Source organism: Cibotium barometz, chromosome 63 (genome assembly GCF_041138505.1).
Source record: "Cibotium barometz isolate CiBa-2024 chromosome 63, ASM4113850v1, whole genome shotgun sequence".
Taxonomy (NCBI): domain Eukaryota; kingdom Viridiplantae; phylum Streptophyta; class Polypodiopsida; order Cyatheales; family Cibotiaceae; genus Cibotium; species Cibotium barometz.
The window spans coordinates 11,170,259-11,192,644 of NC_141108.1; the positions used below are offsets into that span (position 1 = coordinate 11,170,259).

At 39.2% G+C, this 22,386-nt stretch overlaps 1 protein-coding gene across 4 annotated transcripts in view; it reads right to left on the minus strand.

Moving 5' to 3' along the window:
• LOC147603678 (Transcriptional coactivator/pterin dehydratase) overlaps positions 1 to 9,724 on the minus strand; it is a 45,367-nt gene extending 35,643 nt beyond the window's left edge. The window contains exons 1-2 of one of the 4 annotated variants that reach the window (XM_086795920.1): positions 9,571 to 9,613; positions 9,111 to 9,366 (exon numbers count right to left, since the gene is read on the minus strand). In XM_086795920.1, the coding sequence (XP_086652046.1) occupies positions 9,111 to 9,125 (15 nt within the window). In that variant the 5' untranslated portion in view covers positions 9,126 to 9,366; positions 9,571 to 9,613. Of the gene's footprint in view, positions 1 to 9,110; positions 9,367 to 9,570 lie in introns of all 4 variants that reach the window. The other 3 variants (XM_086795921.1, XM_086795919.1, XM_086795922.1) reach the window with 3 other exon arrangements.
• Between the last annotated feature and the right edge of the window lie 12,662 nt (positions 9,725 to 22,386).

The following is a 22,386-nucleotide window of genomic DNA, read 5'->3' on the forward strand; positions in this document are numbered from 1 at the left end:
CTCCTCTTCAGGCTACAGCCAGGCGGCTGTGCACTGCAGCCAAGCGTTACTGGACTACACATTGAGGCAACTTCTGAATTGCTTCCCCAGGCGGCTGTGTATCCATCACCAGCAGGCTGTGCTCCAGCAGGCGGCTGTCTACAGCTATCTCTTGGTTTTTCTACTTTGGAAGAGGTGGTACATCCTCTCCACTGGTGTTCTACAAGGAGACTTCGCATCACCTGGGTGTCCAACGGAGTCTTTCCCACTTGACGGGATCGGTTTCAATCCACCTTAGCCACTTGTATCAACCTGCTTTCCCTAATCCCACAACTCCCCTAACCTTGCAAGATTAGACCACTAATCCCAAGGATCAACGAGCCAACTGTGTCTTGAAATACTTCACAAGAATCCAATAACAATGAGAGAACTCATATGTATACATGTATAAGATATCATTCATTAGATTCATGCCATTGCATAATTCATAAAAGAATCCTTCCATGTCCCAACCAAAGTTTGACGATTGTATATGAAATGGCCTCAAAGGGGTTTGAGCACAATCTTGACACACACTTTAACTATTAATACTATTAAACAAGATGAAATGACACAAAACCAAACAAGATAGCAATGCTGAAATTTAAATGACACTGCAATAGGGCCAAAAAGGGCCAACCCCCCTTGTAATATGATTACGATACAAGCTTCATGGGCATCACATGCCAAATTTCCAATGACATTCATGCAATGAAAACACTTTGCAAACATGATTTGTCGAAGTTGGAGTTGATTCCATAGCTTTTGTCGCGAAGAACTTCACTCCCCAATCCCCAATGTCTTGGCACAAGCAGCTATGCTCCACTGACATCCATACACAAAAGGTAATATGATTAGCTACGATAATTGTCTCCATGATTTCACGTTATCCAATTCTATGGGAGTTGCGAGATTGAGAGGTTTTTTATGACCTTGATTTGGTTTGATTTCGTCTTTTGTTCCAAACTTCCACATAGATAGTCTTTGTAGGAGCAGTGGCTTATGACTAAGTTGGTTCTTGTATAGGTAACTTATGATTTAATGGTTATTGAAAGTTAACACAATTGGCTTTTGTGCCTGTGTTGTCATGTGCAAGACATGCACTAGCTAATCCCTGAAGGGGCAACATATAAAGAACCAGATTTGAACCTAATTTTGGAGCAAATGTTGCTGTTTTTGGCGATGGAATGATTGGGGGTGGACAAGAGGTACTGTTGGCCACTGCATGAGTGAGCAAAGGAGCTGTCAGTTGCAGCAAGAAACACATGGTTTGTCCAGGACCTGGCCGACCAACAATCGGCCAATCCATCAATTTATTCCAAGGCCTATAAAAGGCACAAGTTGCTCATTGTTTAGATCATTCAACTCTTTATGAGTTGAGTCCTAGATTTAGGAATAGATTAGGTTTACACCTTTCAAGAAGGCAGCCTATGGCTGTAGGATTTATACTAGCTTTTTGTACATTGAATACTCAGCTCTTTTTTTTTCATAATAGAAGATATATTACCAAAATTACTTTACAAATGGCCACATTGCCTAAATGTGATGTACTAAATACTAGTTGCTCATTGTTTAGATCATTCAACTCTTTATGAGTTGAGTCATTGTTTAGATCATTCAACTCTTTATGAGTTGAGTCCTAGATTTAGGAATAGATTAGGTTTACACCTTTTCAAGAAGGCAGCCTATGGCTACAAGTTGCTCATTGTTTAGATCATTCAACTCTTTATGAGTTGAGTCCTAGATTTAGGAATAAATTAGGTTTACACCTTTTCAAGAAGGCAGCCTATGGCTGTAGGATTTATACTAGCTTTTTGTACATTAGAATATACTAAATACTCAGCTCTTTTTTTTTCATAATAGAAGATATATTACCAAAATTACTTTACAAATGGCCACATGGCCTAAATGTGATGTACTAAATACTCAACTCTCTCTCTCTCTCTCTCTCTCTCTCTCTCTCTCTCTCTTATGTATGCATTTTTGCATCATGTTCCAAGATGGTGTTTAGGGCTGAACGAAGACTCTCAGAGCTTCCGCATGTAACATTGGTATCAAAGCATGAGGCTCAGCAAGGCTAAACACTGATTCAATCCCAGATGAAGGTGCACAAGTCCAAGGTACAGGAAAGTACACAGGTACGAGGCCCAAGGAAAAGGGACACAAGACATGGAAGAATTCCCAAGAGGGAGGTTGGTGGTATTTCACAAAACCCAAGGGAATGGCCATCCTGTGAGTCGGGTGCCACTTGGGGCACACCAAGAAAGGCTTTCAGGCAATGGTTCCAAGGGAGGATGATCCTCCAAGGGGTGGAGTGAGTGCCAGACTCAATACTCAGGAAAGAAGACCAAAGACAGTGTTTAGGGACAGGGGAGGAATGGAAAGGGGACAGGATGGAACAGATGCACAGATCTTCATCAAAGTTAAGAGTGGATTTGGAGACCGGGCCGGGTTTTCAGTGAAAAGGTTGCCAGGAAGGGAAGGATGAAAGGTTGGGACTCCGTGAATAGATAATGGGATGATGACAGTCATCCAAGAACATAGATTGGAATCCCGTCATCAAGTTTAGCAGAGGGGGATGTCATGTGCAAGACATGCACTGGCTAATCCCTGAAGGGGCAACAGATAAAGAACAAGACTTGAAACTGATTTTGGAGCAGATGTTGCTGTTTTTGGCAAGGGAATGATTGGTGGTGGACAAGGGTGCTGTCGGTCAGCGCATGAGTGAGCAAAGGAGCTACCAATTGCAACAAGAAACACATGGTTTGTCCAAGACCTGGCCGACCAACAGTCAGCCAGTCCATCAATTTATTCCAAGGCCTATAAAAGGCACAAGTTGCGAGTTGAGTCCTGGATTTAGGAATAGATTAGGTTTACACCTTTTCAAGAAGGCAACATATGGATGTAGGATTTGTACTACCTTTTTGTACATTGGAATATACTGAATACTCAGCTCTCTCTCTCTCTCTCTCTCTCTCTCTCTCTCTCTCTCTCTTATGTATGCGTTTTTGCATTAGCATGTTCCAGGATGGTGTTTAGGACTGAAAGAAGACTCCAAGAGCTTCCGCATGTAACATGTGTCTATCATCGATTCCTGGAATGGGAGTATCGATGATTTGGTTTTCCACATGGAAATATGGATTCTTTGATCTATGCGTAGAGTTATATGGATTTTGTTTTCAATGATTCTGCTTTGATCTATATCAACCTGGCCATTGTGTTGTCTTTAATGGCTATGGCTTAAGGTTGACAATTAGCCAGTGTGTTGTCTTTTATGGCTATGGCTTAAAGTTGACAATTAGCCAGTGCGATGTCTTTTATGGCTATGGCTTAAGGTTGACAATTGTGGTCAACCGTTCAAAAGTGGGAGGAGATTGTTACCAAGCTGTACATTTCCAGCATGAAAAAGTGGATTCCAAGATGCCCGAATATTCATGGGTGCGCAAGCTTTGGGAATGGGGGATGATCCAATATAAAGAATCAGGCACCCGAAATAGTTCCTTGGACATAGACATGGTCATTTGAACCCTATTCTTGCATGGGAAATAGGCCTAGAAGGCCCCGAGTGTTTGGGGAAGGATTTAGCATGGAAATAGGGTCTGACAAACCTGTCCACACTCATAGAGAGTATGGAAGGACAATTTATAAAGTGAGCACCCCGTGCTTTGAATGGTGTTCAGGCTTTCTCATTAATGGAAAGCGTTTCACATTTTTATGGCTGGGTTTTGGTATTTGGGCGGCCAGGACATGAGAAAAGGCAAAGAAGGGATCGTGCATTTTATGGATGCACACCCTACAGTGTTTGACTAACCTAAAACACTTCGCCAAAGTTACTATACATGGCTAAAGCTCGAAAACTATTAAAAAGGTCACGTTTTATCTTCTTCATCATTTTGTTCCGTACACATTACGCTATTGTACGAAGGCACGAACAAGATGTGCGAACACAGATACCGCAGTAGGATCCATGCAACCGTACGAACATGTGCAAAACAATGCTACAATCAATCGGGAAAGTTATCAGAATTAACATCTTTCGGTGATTTTCGAGCATTTTTGGGCTCCCAAAAGTGATTTTTCAGCTGAGTTTTGGGTTCTGGGCTGCATGGACATATACAAAAAGCTATCGGCTACCCATGAATTGGCTATTCCACTTTTATGCTAACTGAGGTATTTTCTATCATGGTTATTTTTCCAATTGATTATCTGCAAATGTTGGCCTATGTGCGTTTTAGGGGGAAAGAATCAATACCCACACTTGATTGTTGGCCAAGATTTATGGAATCATTTGTATATAGTTATGATCATGATATCATATTGTATGTGGGATAATCTGGCTTGTCGTGATCGAAAGCCCCCAAAGCTTGTCAATTGAAATACTTCTTGGTGATCAAATTTGATGGGGGGGGGGGGGCATTCCGGGCCCATTGCCATGTCATATGTGCAAGTTATATTTCAGCTTTCTTGTGGATGCGATTAACAACTACATGGTTTATAACCATGTTTATGTTAATATGGTGTATGTGCACGTGTGTTTAAATGTATGTTTAACTAATAGTCGAGCGTCTTAAAACCCTTACTTTTGTTACATGTGCTTTCATAATTGATAGAGATTAGTTAGTAGGCTATTGGGACTCCTGAGCCGAGGGTAAAACTATATCCTGAAGTAGATCTCCTCGTGTCTCGATCTCCTCCCCAATCTGAGTCACTCCAACCTTGGAGCCTGACTCCATCCCCTCCAGTGTAAAAGAGTCCTAGATCCTTCGTACTCTGCAGATACCGCAAGATCCGCAATCCTGCGTCCCAATGAGACTTCAATGGCGTCTGCATGAAAGAGCTCAACAGCCCCACGGAGAAGCTCAAGTCCAATCTGGTGTTCAGCAACCAGATCAATGAACCAACCAACTTCCGGTACTGCGAGGCATCAACTGGCTCACAAGGATCAGTGACGGTTAACTTTGTGTTCGGGCCCATTGGCGAAGTAATAGGCTTGCAGTTCTCCATCCCAAAGGCCTCAAGCAACTCATGAACATACCGCTGCTGAGAGACGACGAAAAACCCCCTCTGGGTCTGCCAGATCTCCAATCCCAAAAAGAAGTGGAGTAAGCCTAAGTCGGTCATCTCAAACTCCTTTGACAAGGCAACCTTCGTCACTCCAATGTGCTCCACATGACCGCCAGTGAGAATGAGATCATCCACATAAAGGATGATAATCGTGACCATGCCACGTTCCCGAAAGAGATACAGGTTCGGATCTGCAACCGATCTCTGAAATCCAGTCCGAACAAAGAAGGAATTAATCTTCTGATTCCAAGCCTTGGGAGCCTGCTTAAGACCATACAAGGCCTTACGTAACCTGTAAACCATCCCTTCAGATCCTGGAACAATAAAGCTTGGAGGCTGCTCAACATACACCTCGTCCTGCAGGTCACCATTAAGGAACTCAGATTTTACATCCATTTGATACACGGGCCACCTCTGAGAAGAAGCAAGGGCAAGAACGGTCCGAATCGTGGACATCCGTGCTGTCGGTGCAAAGGTATCCTCGTAGTCGATGCCTGGCCGCTGAGCATAACCTTTAGCCACAAGTCTGGCTTTGTGTTTGTCCACCGACCCATCAGACGCATATTTGGTCTTAAAGACCCATTTGACACCAATGACTGACCGCTTCGACAGCCTTGGAACCAACTCCCAAGTGTTGTTCTTCTCGATGGCATCAAGTTCCACCTGCATGGCTTTCCTCCAAGTATCCTGTGAAAGGGCTTCTTTGACAGAAGTGGGCTCCTTGTCCCGCATAATACGAGACATCAAAGCATAGTTCACCTCAAGAAGCTCCGTTGTATTGCTTTTATCTTGGACTCTGTGTGATCTTCGAGGGCTGTCCTCTGTGGTCCACTCGGAGGGTAACTCCGTGACACCTGACTCCCAAAGGATGTCTAACAACCACCTAGGTACTCGAACAGATCGTGGAGCCTCCTGTGGTCGCGAGGGCTCTACTCTAGCTGCGGGCTCAACCTCCTGTACTGACTGAGGTTGATCAACTGGAATTATGGTCTGGGAATCATCATCAGACTCCTCTGGATCTCCAAGAAGTGGCGGCTCCTCGACAGTGGATACTGGAACATGCAGCTTCCCCCTCTGCTTCTTCGGAATATGTACATACGCGTCACTCCCAAAAACACGGAAGTGCGAGACATCAGGTTTCCTGCCAAAGTATGCCTCAAATGGAGTCATATAGGGTACTGAAGTCGTCGGAGATCGGTTGAGGGTATGGACAGTCGTTGCCACAGTCTCTCCCCAAAGTGGACGAGGAAGATCACGATGCTCCAGCATGGTCCTCGCCATCTCCACCACAGTCCTATTCTTGCATTCGACAACTCCATTCTCCGAAGGCGATCCTGTATTGGCCAATTCCCTTTTGATGCCATGATCTACACAAAATCTGAGAAATACAGTCGAGGAGAATTTTCTCCTCCTTTATCAACCCTGAGAGTCTTGACCTGAAATCCAGACTCTTTCTCCACCATCACGTGCCAATCCTTGAACCATGCAAAAGCTTGGTCCTTCTGGGAAAGAAAGTAGACCCACGTGTTTCTGGTATAATCATCAACAAGCAGCATAAAGTAGAGAGATCCTCCCAAAGATGGTGTCTGCTGAGGTCCACACAGGTCAGTGTGAATCAACTCCAATGGTTTCGAAGCCCGCTTGGAAGCCTGCTTCGGAAAGGATTCCCTGTGCTGCTTACCACGTATGCAAGAACTACAACGCCCTTGCCTACTACCAACATCTGGCAAGCCAACCACCATTTGGTCTCGGAAAGCTCGCCTCAATGCATCCACATTTAAGTGGCCATAACGAAAGTGCCACAAATCTTCGACCTTAGAACCTGTCAACGAGGAGAGTGCAGAGAGCTTGTAAGATACCATTCTCCACACCACCTTCCCAAACAACCTGGCCAGTCTCACGGTCCCGTAGAGCAACTGAATGCTCCTCACATTTCACCCGAAAGCCAGTCTTGCATACTTCATGCACTGACAGAAGATGAAAACCCAGAGCAGGGACATAAAGAACACGGAAAGCATGCTTGCCCCCCTTTCCGTCGGGAATAATCTCCATCCGGCACTCACTATGTATCGGAATAGTGGAGTTGTCGCCAATAAAGATGCGACCTTACTGCCGTTTCAGATCCAGAAAGAAGTCACGGAATGGAGTCATGTGCCTGGAAGCACCACTGTCAAGAATCCATTCCCGGGTATCCTTCGCGATGAAGCCAACTACCTCCTCGCTCGAAGATGATGAAGCGTCGGAGTCCATTATCTCTAAGTGCACAAATGCCGGAGTCTTTGCAGCTGAGGCTGAGGAATCAGCACTCTTCCCTGTCCGCTTAGGACACTTTCTCCAATAGTGGCCTTTCTCGCCACAATCATTGCAGAATCTTTCGACCTTCAGCTTCTCTCGTTCTGAGTCAGGCTTCTTCTCATAAGACTTCTCCGGTGAAGCCTTCCCTTTGCCCTTGTGGTTATTCCGGCCTTTCGACCGTTGGCCAGTTAAGGCCTCCGAACCGCCGCTGTGAGGAGGGTTCGTGAAGCGTTCCTCCTGGTCCAAAACCATTGGCACAAGCTCCTCCCAGGTACTGGTGCTGAGCCTGCCACTCGTAATCAACGAGGAGTAGAAAGCAGAATACTGAGCAGGCAAGTGGGACAGCAAAGTGATGGCCATGTCTTCAAATGATATCTCCTTCCCAGCTTGTAGGACTTCCTGCTGAAGGGCCTGCAGCTTGTTAATGTGTTCCCGCATCGTCGAGGACTTTGCAGGGTTCATAACCCGCATCTGCACTTCCAAGGAGATCCGTTTCATGGGTGATACCCTGTTATAAAGAGAAGCCAAGTGCTCCCATATGCCTCTCGCCAGCGTCATGTGCTTTACATGATTGATCACTTGTGGTGTGCAGCTGAGAAAAATAAATGACCGGACCCTGGCGTTGACACGATCCCATATGTGTGCCTGTGCCTCTCGGTCCTTCCTCATCGACAGTAACTCCCCTTCCTCTGCTTCCGGCCATGGAACCCTGATGATGATGAAATCAGCAAGGTCATATGACTCCAGCACAGACTTCATCATGACCTTCCAGATGCCATAATTGGACCCGTCCACCTGACGGTCCACTGGGAACGTGGGGAGAGTCAGAATCTTCACGTGCTTCTCAGTCATCTCTAGTAAATCTGCCATCGCGGGGAGTAAACTAAAAGGGTGGGTGGGTGGGAAAAAAAATCTCTAAAACCTGCAAGTGGCTGTCCAGCACCTTAGCCCGCCTTCCTCTTGCAACTTCTCTTCCCGAACAATCCAAAACAGTCCACCAATCAGCAACCTATCGATCCCTCTCTTGCTCAGAAAACTCCCAAGATCTATCACGAGCCTAGGGCTCTGATACCATGTCAAAATATGCAGCGGAAATGATAACCAAACTTGGGTTGACAAGAGCAAGTAGAGTGTAGAAAATAGACAGCACAAGAAACACAGAGAAATAGGTGTGTAAACTCTTCTCTATACACAAGATCCCGCAAATAACTGAATGAATAAGTGGTGGGGGGCATGGGGCCTATTTATATGCCCCATGCATGCAATCGGCCAGCGCTAGTGGCTCTCCACGACTGCATGAAGTAGTCGGCCAGCAGTAGAGAAAACTCCACGCTTGCTGAATAGGCAGTCGGCCAACCACACGACTGCTGAATGGACAGTCAGCCAGCCACCAGAAGCTCCTGCCAACATCTGGCATCCATCCACACCACCGAAAAAATGAGAAAAAATAGGGAAAAAATACGGGGAGTGAGGAAAAATGATAAAACACCTATACAGGGCGGGCACACCCACAACAGAGGCCCTGGTGTATAAAAATAGACAGGAGATGACTTCTAACAGAATAGCCATGGCAAGTCAAGTCCTAGAATACGACTAATCAAAGCCCAAGCTTTACACCTTTGGGTGGGTTCTCGTGGTATGGAACACCATGACTATGCAAGAAGGACACATTGCTGGTTTAACCTCAAGTTCCCAAGTGGAGCTATGGTTGGCAGCCAGGAACACATTCTCACCATAGCGCCAAGCATTTCCAAAGAGTGACCTTTCTCGTGCTTTTTTTCTCCAAAAGCCACCGTGATGCTTCAATGGACACACAGATCTGTGCTTGGCATGTTAGCTGTGAAGGGGACTTCCACTACTCCACCAGCAGAGTCCCTCAACAGATCTAATTCAGACGCATCAGAGCTCCTACGAACGACTTCAGGGTAATACCCAGGCTGTGCAGGAACGAAGAGCGGCCTTGTTGTGCAACTAGAAGCCAGGTTTCGTCTTGTAAAGAGACAAAGACTGGATCAGACACAGGATCAGTGTGGGGCTGCTCCCCCAACCCTGGAATCTTCCTCGCAAGGCACCCACAACCATGGAGGGATCCCAGTCATGAGGGTTGTTATCAAATATATCTCACACACAGTTATGTACACAGTTTCAAAACTTGTATGTTGCATGAAATCGAGGATTAGGGTTAGCACTCACCTGGAGATGTCGAAAGCCACTCAAAAACAGAAAGTGCAGCCCTGCCATGGTCTCTCAAAGCTCGCCCACCCTTCTTTTATAAGACTCTTTGTGAGTTTGCCGCGTGGTTTGAGAATCCTGCCACGTCAACAGCTTGCCGTTCCACACAAGGTCCCCTCTTTGCACTTTCTGACCGCCTGCCCGCCCACACCTTGCGTTTCCCCGTATGGACATGGCTGTAAGGACCCTTCTGGCATATTTGGGGCGTTTAAGGGATTGACGACGAGTACAAGGATTTGTGTCGCCAATCCCTTAAACGCCCTTTGCCACCAAAATGAAATTTAATGTCGACCGCAAGTTAGTGGAGTGGTTAAGGTGGAGTCCCGAGGTCATGGGTTCAAGCCCCCCCCTCTGCAACAAGCGATGGCATGTAGGGTGTGTGTGTTGTTCAGTAGGGTGTGTGTGTTGTTCAATCTAATTCCAACCAAACTTTTTTTTTTTTACAAAATGAAATTTAATGTGCTAGCAACGCATAGTGCTAGGCTCTCCTTCATCTTAAACTTACAAAGTTGATGTTAAGAGACCCATAATTAAGTTGTGCAAATATATAACTTTAAAATGAATAAATGACTATTGATTCCCATAGTTTCAACTTACAAGATCTTATCTTTCTCTTTTTTCTTTTTCTTTTAAAGAATACAAACTCGTGAGATGATGAAGTGGAGAAGCGAGTTTCAAGTGTTAGGTGGCGAATACAACAACTTCCATGAGCTAGGAGGTGCGAGCATAGCTTGAAATCACATCAATTCGTCTCTTCCAAAAGTAAAAGCGATTAATGCCAATATATATTAGCTCTTAACATGATTTTTTAAATTTGCATTTGGTTATAACAGTAATTTTTATGAGCATGATCGAGCATTTGCACCTACATCTAGAGAGCCAAAATCTTATCATATAGTTTCTTTGTTCACAAGTCATATTCTTGAAATGTTAATTAAAACTTTTCCAATGGATTAGCATCATGCACAATATTCAATTTAGGCATCAAGATTGCAAGAGGTAAAATTAAACATGTGTAGTTTTAATTTAAAAGTTGACAATGAATACTAGGATGGCCCCATGAGGAGTGCACATGGCCTTCACATCTTGCCTACCTATAATGCACATATAAAGAATGTGAGCTACCTTTAAAACTTTTCTTGCTAGCAAGGTTTAACTTGATGGGCTTCTCCTCCATGGGGCCATTGTAATGGTTTGTCTACTGTCTGTCTTCCCATTCTTGATGTGGCAATCCTTCCACGTGCTATTGCCATGTGATCAAGTATATTAGCCAAGATGTTCGAATGGTTGCAAGTATGTACTTAGGGGGTACAAACCCAAGTATATTAAACGTTGTTCGACTGGTTGCAAGTACTTAGGGGGTACAAAACCAAGTATATTAAACGATGTTCGAATGGTTACAAGTACTTAGGGGGTACAAAACCAAGTATCAATTTAATTTAATTCTTAGGGGGTACAAAACCAAGTATATTAAACGATGTTCGAATGGTTGCAAGTACTTAGGGGGTACAAAACTAAGTATCAATTTAATTTATTCTTATAAAGAACCTGAATAACACAAATTATTATATGTGGTTTATTATTTATTAAAACATTTTGTAATTAGGCTTGATTATGAGTAAAAAAGTAGCATTCATGGGTGCTTTAGCAACCTTTTTACGAGAAGTTGCTTCCCTCCAAGCTCACACATTGTAGACATGTGTATTGAAGTTGAAGAGCAGCATGTTTCACGAGACCCTTTTGTACTTCTTGAATAAATAATTAAAAACTTATAAAATATATCAAAAATTAAAACAAAGACTTGAATTAAATTGAAATCAAATAATATAACATAACACAAGGCAAGGGAAATAAAATAACATCACCAACCATCAAGACAAGATTGGGTGCAATCTCCCCCCCCCAATGCCATGCAGCTCCACTTCCACCACATGAGTATTTAGAGAATTTTATTCATAAAACTAGCCCAAGGAGCTAAGAATAGATGTGTGTACAAATTGGGCTTGCTTTTCCCACTTTTGGGGTACTGCTTTACATATTTTTAACCATATCAAAATCCCTAAGGTTTATACATATAAAAACCTTTGCCCAAATGTAATTGCTAATGGGCCTTGTTACATAAAATAACTTTGTGTACATTTGCACATATATTAATCTTGTGCTCACTTGCACATTCCATTAAGCTAAATTTTACACAAATTAAATTAAACATATTTTGTAAGATTATTAATTCATCAAAAATATGATAAAATATATACTTGTAACAATCCTCCCAACTTAGGAAGCAACTGTCCTCAGTTGTGTAAGAAAAATGTCATAACCTGCAAGGTAAACTCAGAGGTTCGAACATGGCTCAGAGGTTCTTATGGACATGGAATACCAACAAGAAAACTCATGCGACACCTAAATTGGTGATCGCAATCGTCACACTGATTATCAAATAAAAAATAACATGTACAAAAAGTCTAATACGTGATTCACAAAAGAAAAATGATCATCATCTTCATACCACCGCTCAATCCACCAGCCATATGACACCTCAATCGGTACCCTCGTATAGTGCAACACCTCAATCGGTACCCTCGGACATCTCATGCAGTGTGACACCTCAATCGATATCCTCGCACTTCTCATTGCTATACTCAGACATTGTCCACGTTAGTTAAATAATTAATTGAACACATCAATTAATCCCAATGTCGTCTTGAGATATAGATAACCCATAAATATTCAAATAATAGCCACACATGTTTGCCAGGCGTAAGTACCTTGGGAATCACCCCTCCATACGAACCAACTGAAACAAACAATGGAGGCCTACAAGCATGCCATATACGAGTGTCCCCGATATACAATTGCATAAATGCATGAGAGGATGGCTTCGTGATTGGTGCGGAAGACTAGATCTACACATAATGCATATGCAATGAACCAATCAAATGAATGTATGTAAGACGAGTCTAAGTGTCCCATACCACATAGGCGCGTTACACATAAACACATAGGATGGTAAAAGGTAGAAAATATAAATGTGTCTGGAGTAAGTATATGAAACCAATTTGATGTCTCGTACCACCAGGTTAATTCCATACATCACTTCCTTCAGAATAGAATTTGAGGCGGAGTGGCTAGTTCCCTCTGAAACTTAAATTCCGACACAAATTTTCTCTATCTAGAAATTTTATTTAAGTTACTAGACTTGAACTAATCTTAATGTTGAATCTATGGTTTATTAATTAAGTTCTTGGGTTGGAGAAATATTATAGAAAAAGTTATGAAAAAGTTGTATAAAAGGAAGTGAAAATATACATACCTCCATGATTGTGGTGTAATTGAAATAATCTGTCAAAAACAATATTAACACTCGAAGAGATGTGAATCGTTATTACTTCTATGGATAAGGTATATAAAGTCATTAAACATAATCTCATGAGAAACTTAACATCATAAGAATAAAAGTTGAATTGGTTATGGATATAAGGGTAGGAAATACTAACCTTGAGTTGAAAAGTTGTTTACGAGGATGAAGAGTGAATAAAATTGATTAAATATAAATGACTAGTAACAATTCTAACAATCTTGATTAAGTGAACAAGTCTAGATGATGAAAGATTAATTTACATTTGAAGTTTGAAATAAACTTGAATAATAAAGATAAAATTGAAGTGTAAGAGAGAGTCGTACCTTTTATATATCGGATTGCAATGATGTTCTACATTGAGAAAAATGCGAACGCATTGAAATATAATTATTCTTCCAAACGTAACTAGGGTTATCTTAAATTACGACTTTATAAGAAATAGAACTTAGACTAGTATGAAATTTTATGCATAATTATTTAGGCATGATCATTATTGTAAGAGTAGGAATGAGAAACTTACTTGGAAGGTGTTCGAATCACTGTCTGAAAGTTAAAACTTACATAGAAATATTGAAAATTTTATTTACTAATTTATAGAGGACATCAACTTACTTGTAAGTGTCGAATAGCTATGTTAGCTTTCACCCACAATTCGTAAGAAGTCAAAAAGTTCATAGATAGCCTTGATTTAATCTACAAAAGCAAGGTCTTCACAAAAGTATGAGACATTGTTGATGTTATAAATTTTGTAAGCTTTTTATAATAATTTAAGCTTAAACAATGCTTGTTGAAGCTTTCATATAAGCTTCCCAAATAAATGAGTGCATAAGGTTCTCTCTCTTAAAAAGACCCAAAAATTAAAGCTTTTTAATAGCTTTCACTAAAGTCTTATGTAATGTTTAAACTAAACTCTATAAGCTTTAGACTAAGCTCAATTCTTTTATCGCTCTAAGAGGTTTGCTCCTAAGGTCACATGATATAAACTTTTGCTAATTGAAAAACTTCCTTCCTTTCTTTTTATGTAGAGTAAAGAGTACATAAGCTTGTAAGCTTTTAAAAGCTTTGTTTCTATACTATAAAGCTCTAAAGCTTAAAGCTTTAGTTTTTAAAATAAACAAATATTTTTTCCCACTCACTTGTGCCCTTAATGCCATGATTTGCTTCTTCAGTCTAAGCTTCTTAATCAAGAATTTAATCTAAGCTTCTTAATCAAGAATTTAATGCCATGATTTGCTTCTTCATTCTAAGCTTCTTAATCAAGAATTTAATCTCCAAATTAATGGAAAAAGAAAACTGTAGCCTTGTTTATTAAGAAGAAAAGAAGAAAGAAAATAAAATCTTGAACCCTCCATTATACAAATTGAATAGAGGATAGGTTTAGCAATTCTGAAATCAAAGATTTGACCTTCTCAATTTGCTGATTCAATGCGTACGGACCTGAAGTGGATTAAAGTTGAGGAAGGTGGTTTCGTGGTTTTTGCAAACCCACTAATGGTTTTCCACCTAGCTTTACCCTTTAGGCAATAGATTGATGGGGATTTGTTGTCCAATGGTTAAAGACAAGCCTTCTTTCAACCATACATAAACATAAACGTAATTAAATTAAAAATTTACCAAAATCACCTGTAGCTTTATCTCTTTCACCTCTTTGTCCACAAGTCTTTGACCAACTTCAAGAAGATTAAATTAAACCAAAGCTCAAGTCTTTGACCAACTTCAAGAAGATTAAATTAAACCAAAGCTCTATACCACTGTCACAAGACCCTTTTGTACTTCTTGAAGAAATACTTAAAAACTCATAAAATATATCAAAAATTGAAACAAAGACTTGAATTAAATTGAAATCAAATAACATAACATAACACAAGGCAAGGGAAATAAAATAACATCACCATCAAGACAAGATTGGGTGCAATCTTATCCCCCCCCCATGCCATGTAGCTCCACTTCCACGACATGAGTATCTAGAGAATTTTATTCATAAAACTAGCCCAAGGAGCTAAGAATAGATGTGTGTACAAATTGGGCTTGCTTTATATATTTTTGATATGTGCGTACAAATTGGGCTTGCTTTTCCCACTTTTGGGGTATTGCTTTATATATTTTTAACCATATCAAAATCCCTAAGGTTTGTACATATTAAAACCTTTTGGGGTATTGCTTTATATATTTTTAACCATATCAAAATCCCTAAGGTTTGCACATATTAAAACCTTTGCCTAAATGTAATTGCTAATGGGCCATGTTACATAAAATAACTTTGTGTACATTTGCATATATATTAATCTTGTGCTCACTTGCACATTCCATTAAGTTGAATCCTGCATAAATTAAATTAAACATATTTTTGTATGATTATTAATTCATCAAAAATATGATAAAATATATACCTATAACAGTTTCGTGCATATCAATACTTCCTTGTAAATTAAGTGACCTAGTGTATCTCTACCTTGTTATATGAGCTAGCACATAAATGGATTAATGCGTCCTTAAAGTTAAATAGTAGCCACTTCATTACATATAATTTCTTTCTTATAAGTCACATGTTGTTGTAAACAGAGTAGTGTATCTTTATCTTATTATATGTGGTATCACATACATGGAATCTATTATGACCCTGCTACCTAGAAAGAATATGTGATTGAAATCGATGGGGGAAAAAAAGAGTGATTAAGTATGAGCACTCCAACAAAAACCAATTGGCAGCATAAGGTCACGTTGTTCACTAGAACATGGGCGTGACTGTTTTCACTTAAGGACAAGCTAATAATCTATGAGAGTGTCCCTTGCTTGGTTGGAGAAACACTAATCAAATCATTACAATGTTTACTTATGTAGGATATGACAACACATAGTGCTTGCAAACTATTCTTATAATAATGTGTACTTTTCACTTGATGTGGTTAAAAAATTAGGGTTGGGTGGACACATCCCCCTTATCTCAAAATGTTGATGAAAAATAAATATAGAGGTTTGTGAAATGCTGATGAAAAATAAATATGACTTTTCAAAATTCAACAAGCTCTCGAGGGTTACTATAAGCCCTAATTGTTGTGGTCAACAAGTTGTATGGTTCTGTGGAAGTCAAAATTACCTTTACATGCATGCAGTGGCTTTCTTTGGAAAGTATTTGTAGAGGCTTAGATTCTGAAGGTGAACATATTCAGAAAATTGTGGAAGTGCAACCCTTAGGGACCGGGAGACAGGAAGGAGAAGAATATTAGTCTTCGCAAATCCTTTTTATTTAAAAACGATGATGGTAAAAAGGATGCTAAGGTGGTACTCACATGATTTAGTCAGCTTGATGATTATTTCTCAGGGGATAAATTTTTCGAAGGGATAAAATCAAGTACACTGCCAACTATAGTGATACGTTGTGGTGGAAGGCTACTGAGACGGGATGTCACAAACCCCATACTTGATGGAAAGAGAAAGGTAATAATTTCTTGCCACCGCAGTATAAAGCTAGAAGTCGATAGTAGTGGGATACCATTCAATAGCTAGAGAAGAAGATTGTGCAGATGTATATAGATAAGTTTTGGCAAACCCTTCTATAACTTAAAGCCATAGAGAAATAGCTAGATTGAGACCTCATATTAGAGCCAAAGTAAGTATGTTTCATCTTCATTCTTTGAGCTCTACTATTTCCCTAGCCCTTAATTGTGAAAGGAAGAATGTTATGACTCCTCAATTTCAAAATTATTTTCCTTGATCCCCTCTAAATTTCAAAAGTATGTTCCTACTTCTAAATCTTTTGATAGGTTTCAAGGTTCGAAACATACTTTCAAACAGTTCAACAATAAGAAGAGCAATGATCCAAATGCCAAGACTAAAGAGAATACTTCCAAGAATAAAGGCAACCAAAAGGTGAATTAAATGCTTCAAATGCAACAAGGATGTCCACATTGTTTCTAATTCTCTCTCTAGAGACACACACCACAAGCTAAAGTCAACATGATTGATGAAGCAAATGATATTCCATAAGCAAGAGGGTAACTCAAACTATGACAATCTTTCAAACCAAGGAGGCAATTCTAAACCCTCACATACCTAGTCTACTCCTCATCATAACTTTATTTATGAAAGGCTTGTGAATGTACTAAATCTAGAAGTCACACCATCCAAATACAAAATCAAATCTTCCTTTAATAATCAAAAGTATAATTACACCAAAGAAGTAAGAAATTAAAAATTGACAATATCACCTATTGAAGAGAAAATAACTTTTTGGTTGCACCACTACAAGGTATTGATGTAATTCTTCGTATGCCTTAAAGGCACAAGTTTAACCCACACACTGATTAAGGAAAATGTTTGTCTTAATGGAATTAGGAAAGAGGAGAGTATTACATTCCTTAGCCATACTCAGGCTAAGAGAGCATGGAGGAAGAGGGAGATAACATTAGGGGAAATTTAGACTCAAATTGGACCCTTTAAGGATTTGTACACATTCTCTCTCTACAAAAATGGGCTCATGGTGAAATTTTGCAAATCAACCTAGAAGTGAGTGGAGTTTGGACATTTGGAACCTAGCCTTCGAGACATTTCCAATGATATATAGCATGATGGGCAATTTTGCATATTCAAGAAGTCCCCAAATTTGGTGATGACATGGTAGAGTTTGGACATTTGGAATCTAGTTTTCGAAACCTTTCCAATGATATATAACATGATGAGCAATTTTGCATATTCAATAAGTCCCCACTAGAGCAAAAGGAAGTCAAATAGAAGATCTATTAGAGCATAAATTGATCCACCCTAGTAGCTTACCCTATGGTGCCCCAGTCCTCTTAGTCAAAAAGAAAAATGGAACATATCAAATGTGCATTGACTATAGGTATCCTATCCCTCGTGTAGATGACCTGCTAGAAAAATTGAGAGGAGCAAAAGTATTTAGTAAGATTGTCCTTAAGTCAAGATATCATCAGGTAAGGATATGTGAGGAACATGTGTATAAAACTACTTTTAGAATGCAGCTAGGCCATTATAAGTTTTAAGTGATGTATTTCAAGCATTATTCTTGTGTTCAGTGATGGTATTACCGAATATAAGAAACATTTAGAGGTAGTAGTTAATCTTTTGAAGAAAAATGAACTTTATCTCTAGCCCCAAAAAGTTCATTCTTTCAGATAGAGATTGAATACTTAGGTTACATAGTTTCTACAGAGGGTATTTGGGTGGACCCTAAGAAGATTGAGACCATAGTAACTTGGCCTAGCCCTAAAGAGATTCACGAGCTTCTTTCATTTCTTGGTTTATGTAGTTACTATGGAAGGTTTGTGAAAATTTTTGCAGTTATTATAGAAGGTATATGCAATTACTATAGAAGCTTTGTGAAAAGCTTTGCATATCTTACTCATCGTCTAACTTTTCTCCTTAACAAGGTGAACAAGTATGAATGGACATGGAAATATGAAAAATCTTTTAATGCACCAATATTATAACTTTTAGATTTTGCTAGACCCTTCTTTGTAGTTTGTTGACGCATAGGAGTTGTTGTAATGCAAGATGGGAATCCCATAGCTTTTGAGAGTAGAAAACTTAGAATCCCAGAGGCTAAGTATAGTATTTATGATAAGGAGCTGACTGTTGTGGTACATGCACTAAAAATTTGGAAACATTATCTAATGGGTTCCAAATTTAGTATTAAGACTAATCAATAGAGTATTAGACATTTGTTTTCTCAACCTCTCATATCTGATTGACACATTAAATAGACTACTTTTATTCAAAAAAATTAACCTACTATTCTCTACCAGCCTGGTAAAGAGAATATAGTTTGTTGATGCACTTAGTCATAGGCCTAATATTCATAACATTACCACAATGGAAAACTCATATTTTGACTCTATGAGAGACTCTTATGACTAAGACCTAAACTTTGTAGACATTTGGAGCAAAATGAGAGATAGTGGTTGGATTCCACATTCAAAATAATATTATCATGATGGATATCCCTTTTTCTAAAAGAGATTATGCATAACACGACCTTTTAGACAATCTATCAATCTATCATGGAAGAGTTACACCAACCCCCTTATGCTGAACATCCTCTACTCCTACAGACTATAGTCTAATATTTTTATTGGCCAATGATGAAAATATATGTAGATAGATTTGTAACTGAGTGTATTGTTTGCTAGAAAATTAAAAGCTATAAGGGAAAAAATCAAGGATTATTTATGCCACTACCCATTCTCAGATGAACCATGGGAAAAAATTTCTATGAATTTCATTACAAGTTTTCCTCTTATAGCCAATCACACCATGATATGATATGGATCACTATTGATAGATTTAGTAAACAAGCACATTTCATTACATGTAAAAAGACACTCACTGTTGATAGATTTAGTAAACAATCACATTTCATTGCATGTAAAAATACACTCACTGTCGCACTCTTATTTTTAAAGCACATATTTGTTAATCATGGTTTACTAAGGATTATTATTTCAAATAGAGATTCTAAAATTTATAGTGATTTTTTGGACTACCTTGTTTGATAATTTAGGTACAAAATTAGATTTCTCTACTCCTTTTCACCCTCAATCTAATGGCCAAAACAAAGTGACCAATAGAAATCTTCTTAGAGATTATGTTTCATCACACCCTAGACAACGGGATAAATATTTACATATTCTTCAATTTGACTAGAACAATACCACCCATTCAGCTACTAAAACGGCACCATTTGAGATAGTATATGGTAAAACCTTACCGACACTTATGACCCATCTTTCACTTAATATTAAAGCTACAGATGCATTCATAAAAGAATTTAAGAGACTTTAAGGCTATTCATGAACAAGTAAAAGAAGCCATTAGAAAATCTCAAGAAAATAATGGAAGTAAGCAAACAAAAAGAGAAAACCAATGACTTTTGAAAAGGGAGACTATATCCCTTTGTCAAGCAAGCAAACAAAAAGAGAAAACCAATTACTTTTGAAAAGGGAGACTACATTTGAGAATAGTCTCAAAAGCATAGAAAATAATCTTATTGTCAAATTGGCACCTAGATTCTAGGTGTTTATGAAGAACCTCCACAATTAGTTGAAGACGCGAGGAATAATTAGAACCATACAAAATTGTAGATTATGAACACTCCACTATACGTACAGGCGATACATACACCGGATACCTTTTAAATTTCAAACATCATCCAACAGAAGATATGCTAGTGGATGCCTGAGGGGTTTTTTTACACTTATGCAGCCAACATTATCCACTCATATGAGCACACATGCAACTGAGGATAGTTGCCAACCTAAGCAAGAGGAATGTTAGCAGACGTCCTCTATGGCTAATTGGGGATGCCTAAGAAGCCATTATGTCATGCTAGCTTATTGTTATAATGAGTAATTTTACCAATAAAAATACTAATGTATTAGTGTAATTAACATATACGTAGCGAGGCCAAACTAGTGACTACGTATTGCAGGTGATATTATTCGTGTTGATACTATCTTTGCGTATTTTGGTGTATTGTGTTTGTGCCTTATTACCTGATATGGGTTGATTGTTATTATGGATTTAGGTGATACGAAATCATGTGTCATAGTGTATGAGGATGATCGATTAAGGTATTGTATGGGTTTTATTGGTGTGAGTATTTTTTGCACATGAACATTATTATTTTTGGCTAGCCTTGAGCGGCCTTGAGCCAAATGACTGTACATATTATTTATCTGCACTTGTGCATGGAATTTCTATTTTATTAGCACCACATGCGATAGTGGGTTTCTATTTGTATACACTGTGTGTGAACAAGCTCTTAGGTCTTGTTATTTTTGTTAAAGTGGAAAAGCAAAGCCCAATTTTGTACAAATCATTTATTATTAGCTCCACTGTAATTTTTTCCAATATAATATTAAAATTCTCATGTCGTAAAGGGAGCTACACGTATGAGGGGAAAGATTTGACCCAGTTGGTGTCAATGGTGATGCTTATCTTTCCTTCTTGCAATTTGTTTATGTATGGTTGTCTTGTTAATTTGTGGAAAGTATAAGCTTTTGTTCAACTAATATACGTGAGCAGCTTGATTTATTCTCCTAAGTGAACAAGGGGTCTTGACAAGGGGGTCCTGATGTTACATTTGTAGATGATAATAAATTTTTATTATTTGTGATAGAGAACGTGACATATAAATTGTGCTTACTAGAACTCTCAGCCATGGTTTATACAAATTAGACATGTATGACAAGTGTGATGATGTATGACAAGTGTGATGATGCTCGTCTAGTAGACACTTCAAATGCAATGATGGTTGTGGCATGCTAGGTTTGGCCATACACTAATTGGTGAATTAATGCTTTTATAGAAACATGGGATGTTAGAGGACCTACCTCAACTTGATCCCCCACCCAAATATGTTTGTGAAGGATGTATCCTTGGCAAACTCTCCCGTAATGTTTCCCACCAAAGAATGGAATAAATAGAGTTGACCACAAATTGTTGCTCGTATATAGTATTGTGTGTGGTCCAATGTGGACTTCACTTTTGGGAGGAAACTTTTTACTTTGTGATTTGCATTGATGATTACACCAAATTTGGCTCATCTTACCGCATGAAAGCTAAATAAGAGGTATTTTCTCATTTTTATTACTTTGTTGCTTTAGTTGAGGATTTTGAAATAGTCCTTGACATATAAAAAGCATTTTATATGTCAAAAAGGACAAGCAAGATTCGCTTGTTGTCATTATCTATGTTGATGACATGCTGTTGTGACAGGAACCAATGAAGATTTGATTATAGCTTTCAAGGCTAACCTCGCCCCTCAAATTTTGAGATGTTGGATCTTGGTCTTTTTCACTACTACGTGGGTATGAAGTTTATACAATAAGATGATGGTATGATCATTTAGAAATCCAAGTACATCAACTGCTCAAAAGGTTCAATATGAAAAGTTGCAAATGAATCTCTATACCAATAAACCTGGTGTGTCAATTTGATCTATTGTAGTACACATGACAATGTTGTAGGTATTTTCAAGCCTTATCACATGAAAAGTTTAAGGCCTTCCGCAAAGCTTTGGGCTTTATCCCTTTTAGAGACTAATTTTCAATCTCCGTAAACCTCACATCTGTACTATAGGGGGGTTTGTTAGATATTTATGGTAGTACTATAGTGAGGCCATGTACTGATGCCATTGGCACTTTTGTCCCATCGGGTTTTTTCCCATGGCCATCTAGGTGTGAACGGACATGTTAGGGTCAGCTACTAGTATATAAGCAATCTCATCCATTGACACTCGGCTGCGGGGTTAAGTATTTCATTTCATTTTCCTTGGATTATTTAGTTATCATACACATAAGAAAAACAAAGTCAATCATATGTGTTCAATGGCTAGTTCAACTTAGCCAAACCTCTCAAATGAGGTAGGTTCTTTCTAGGGAAAGTTCATTGGTTTTATG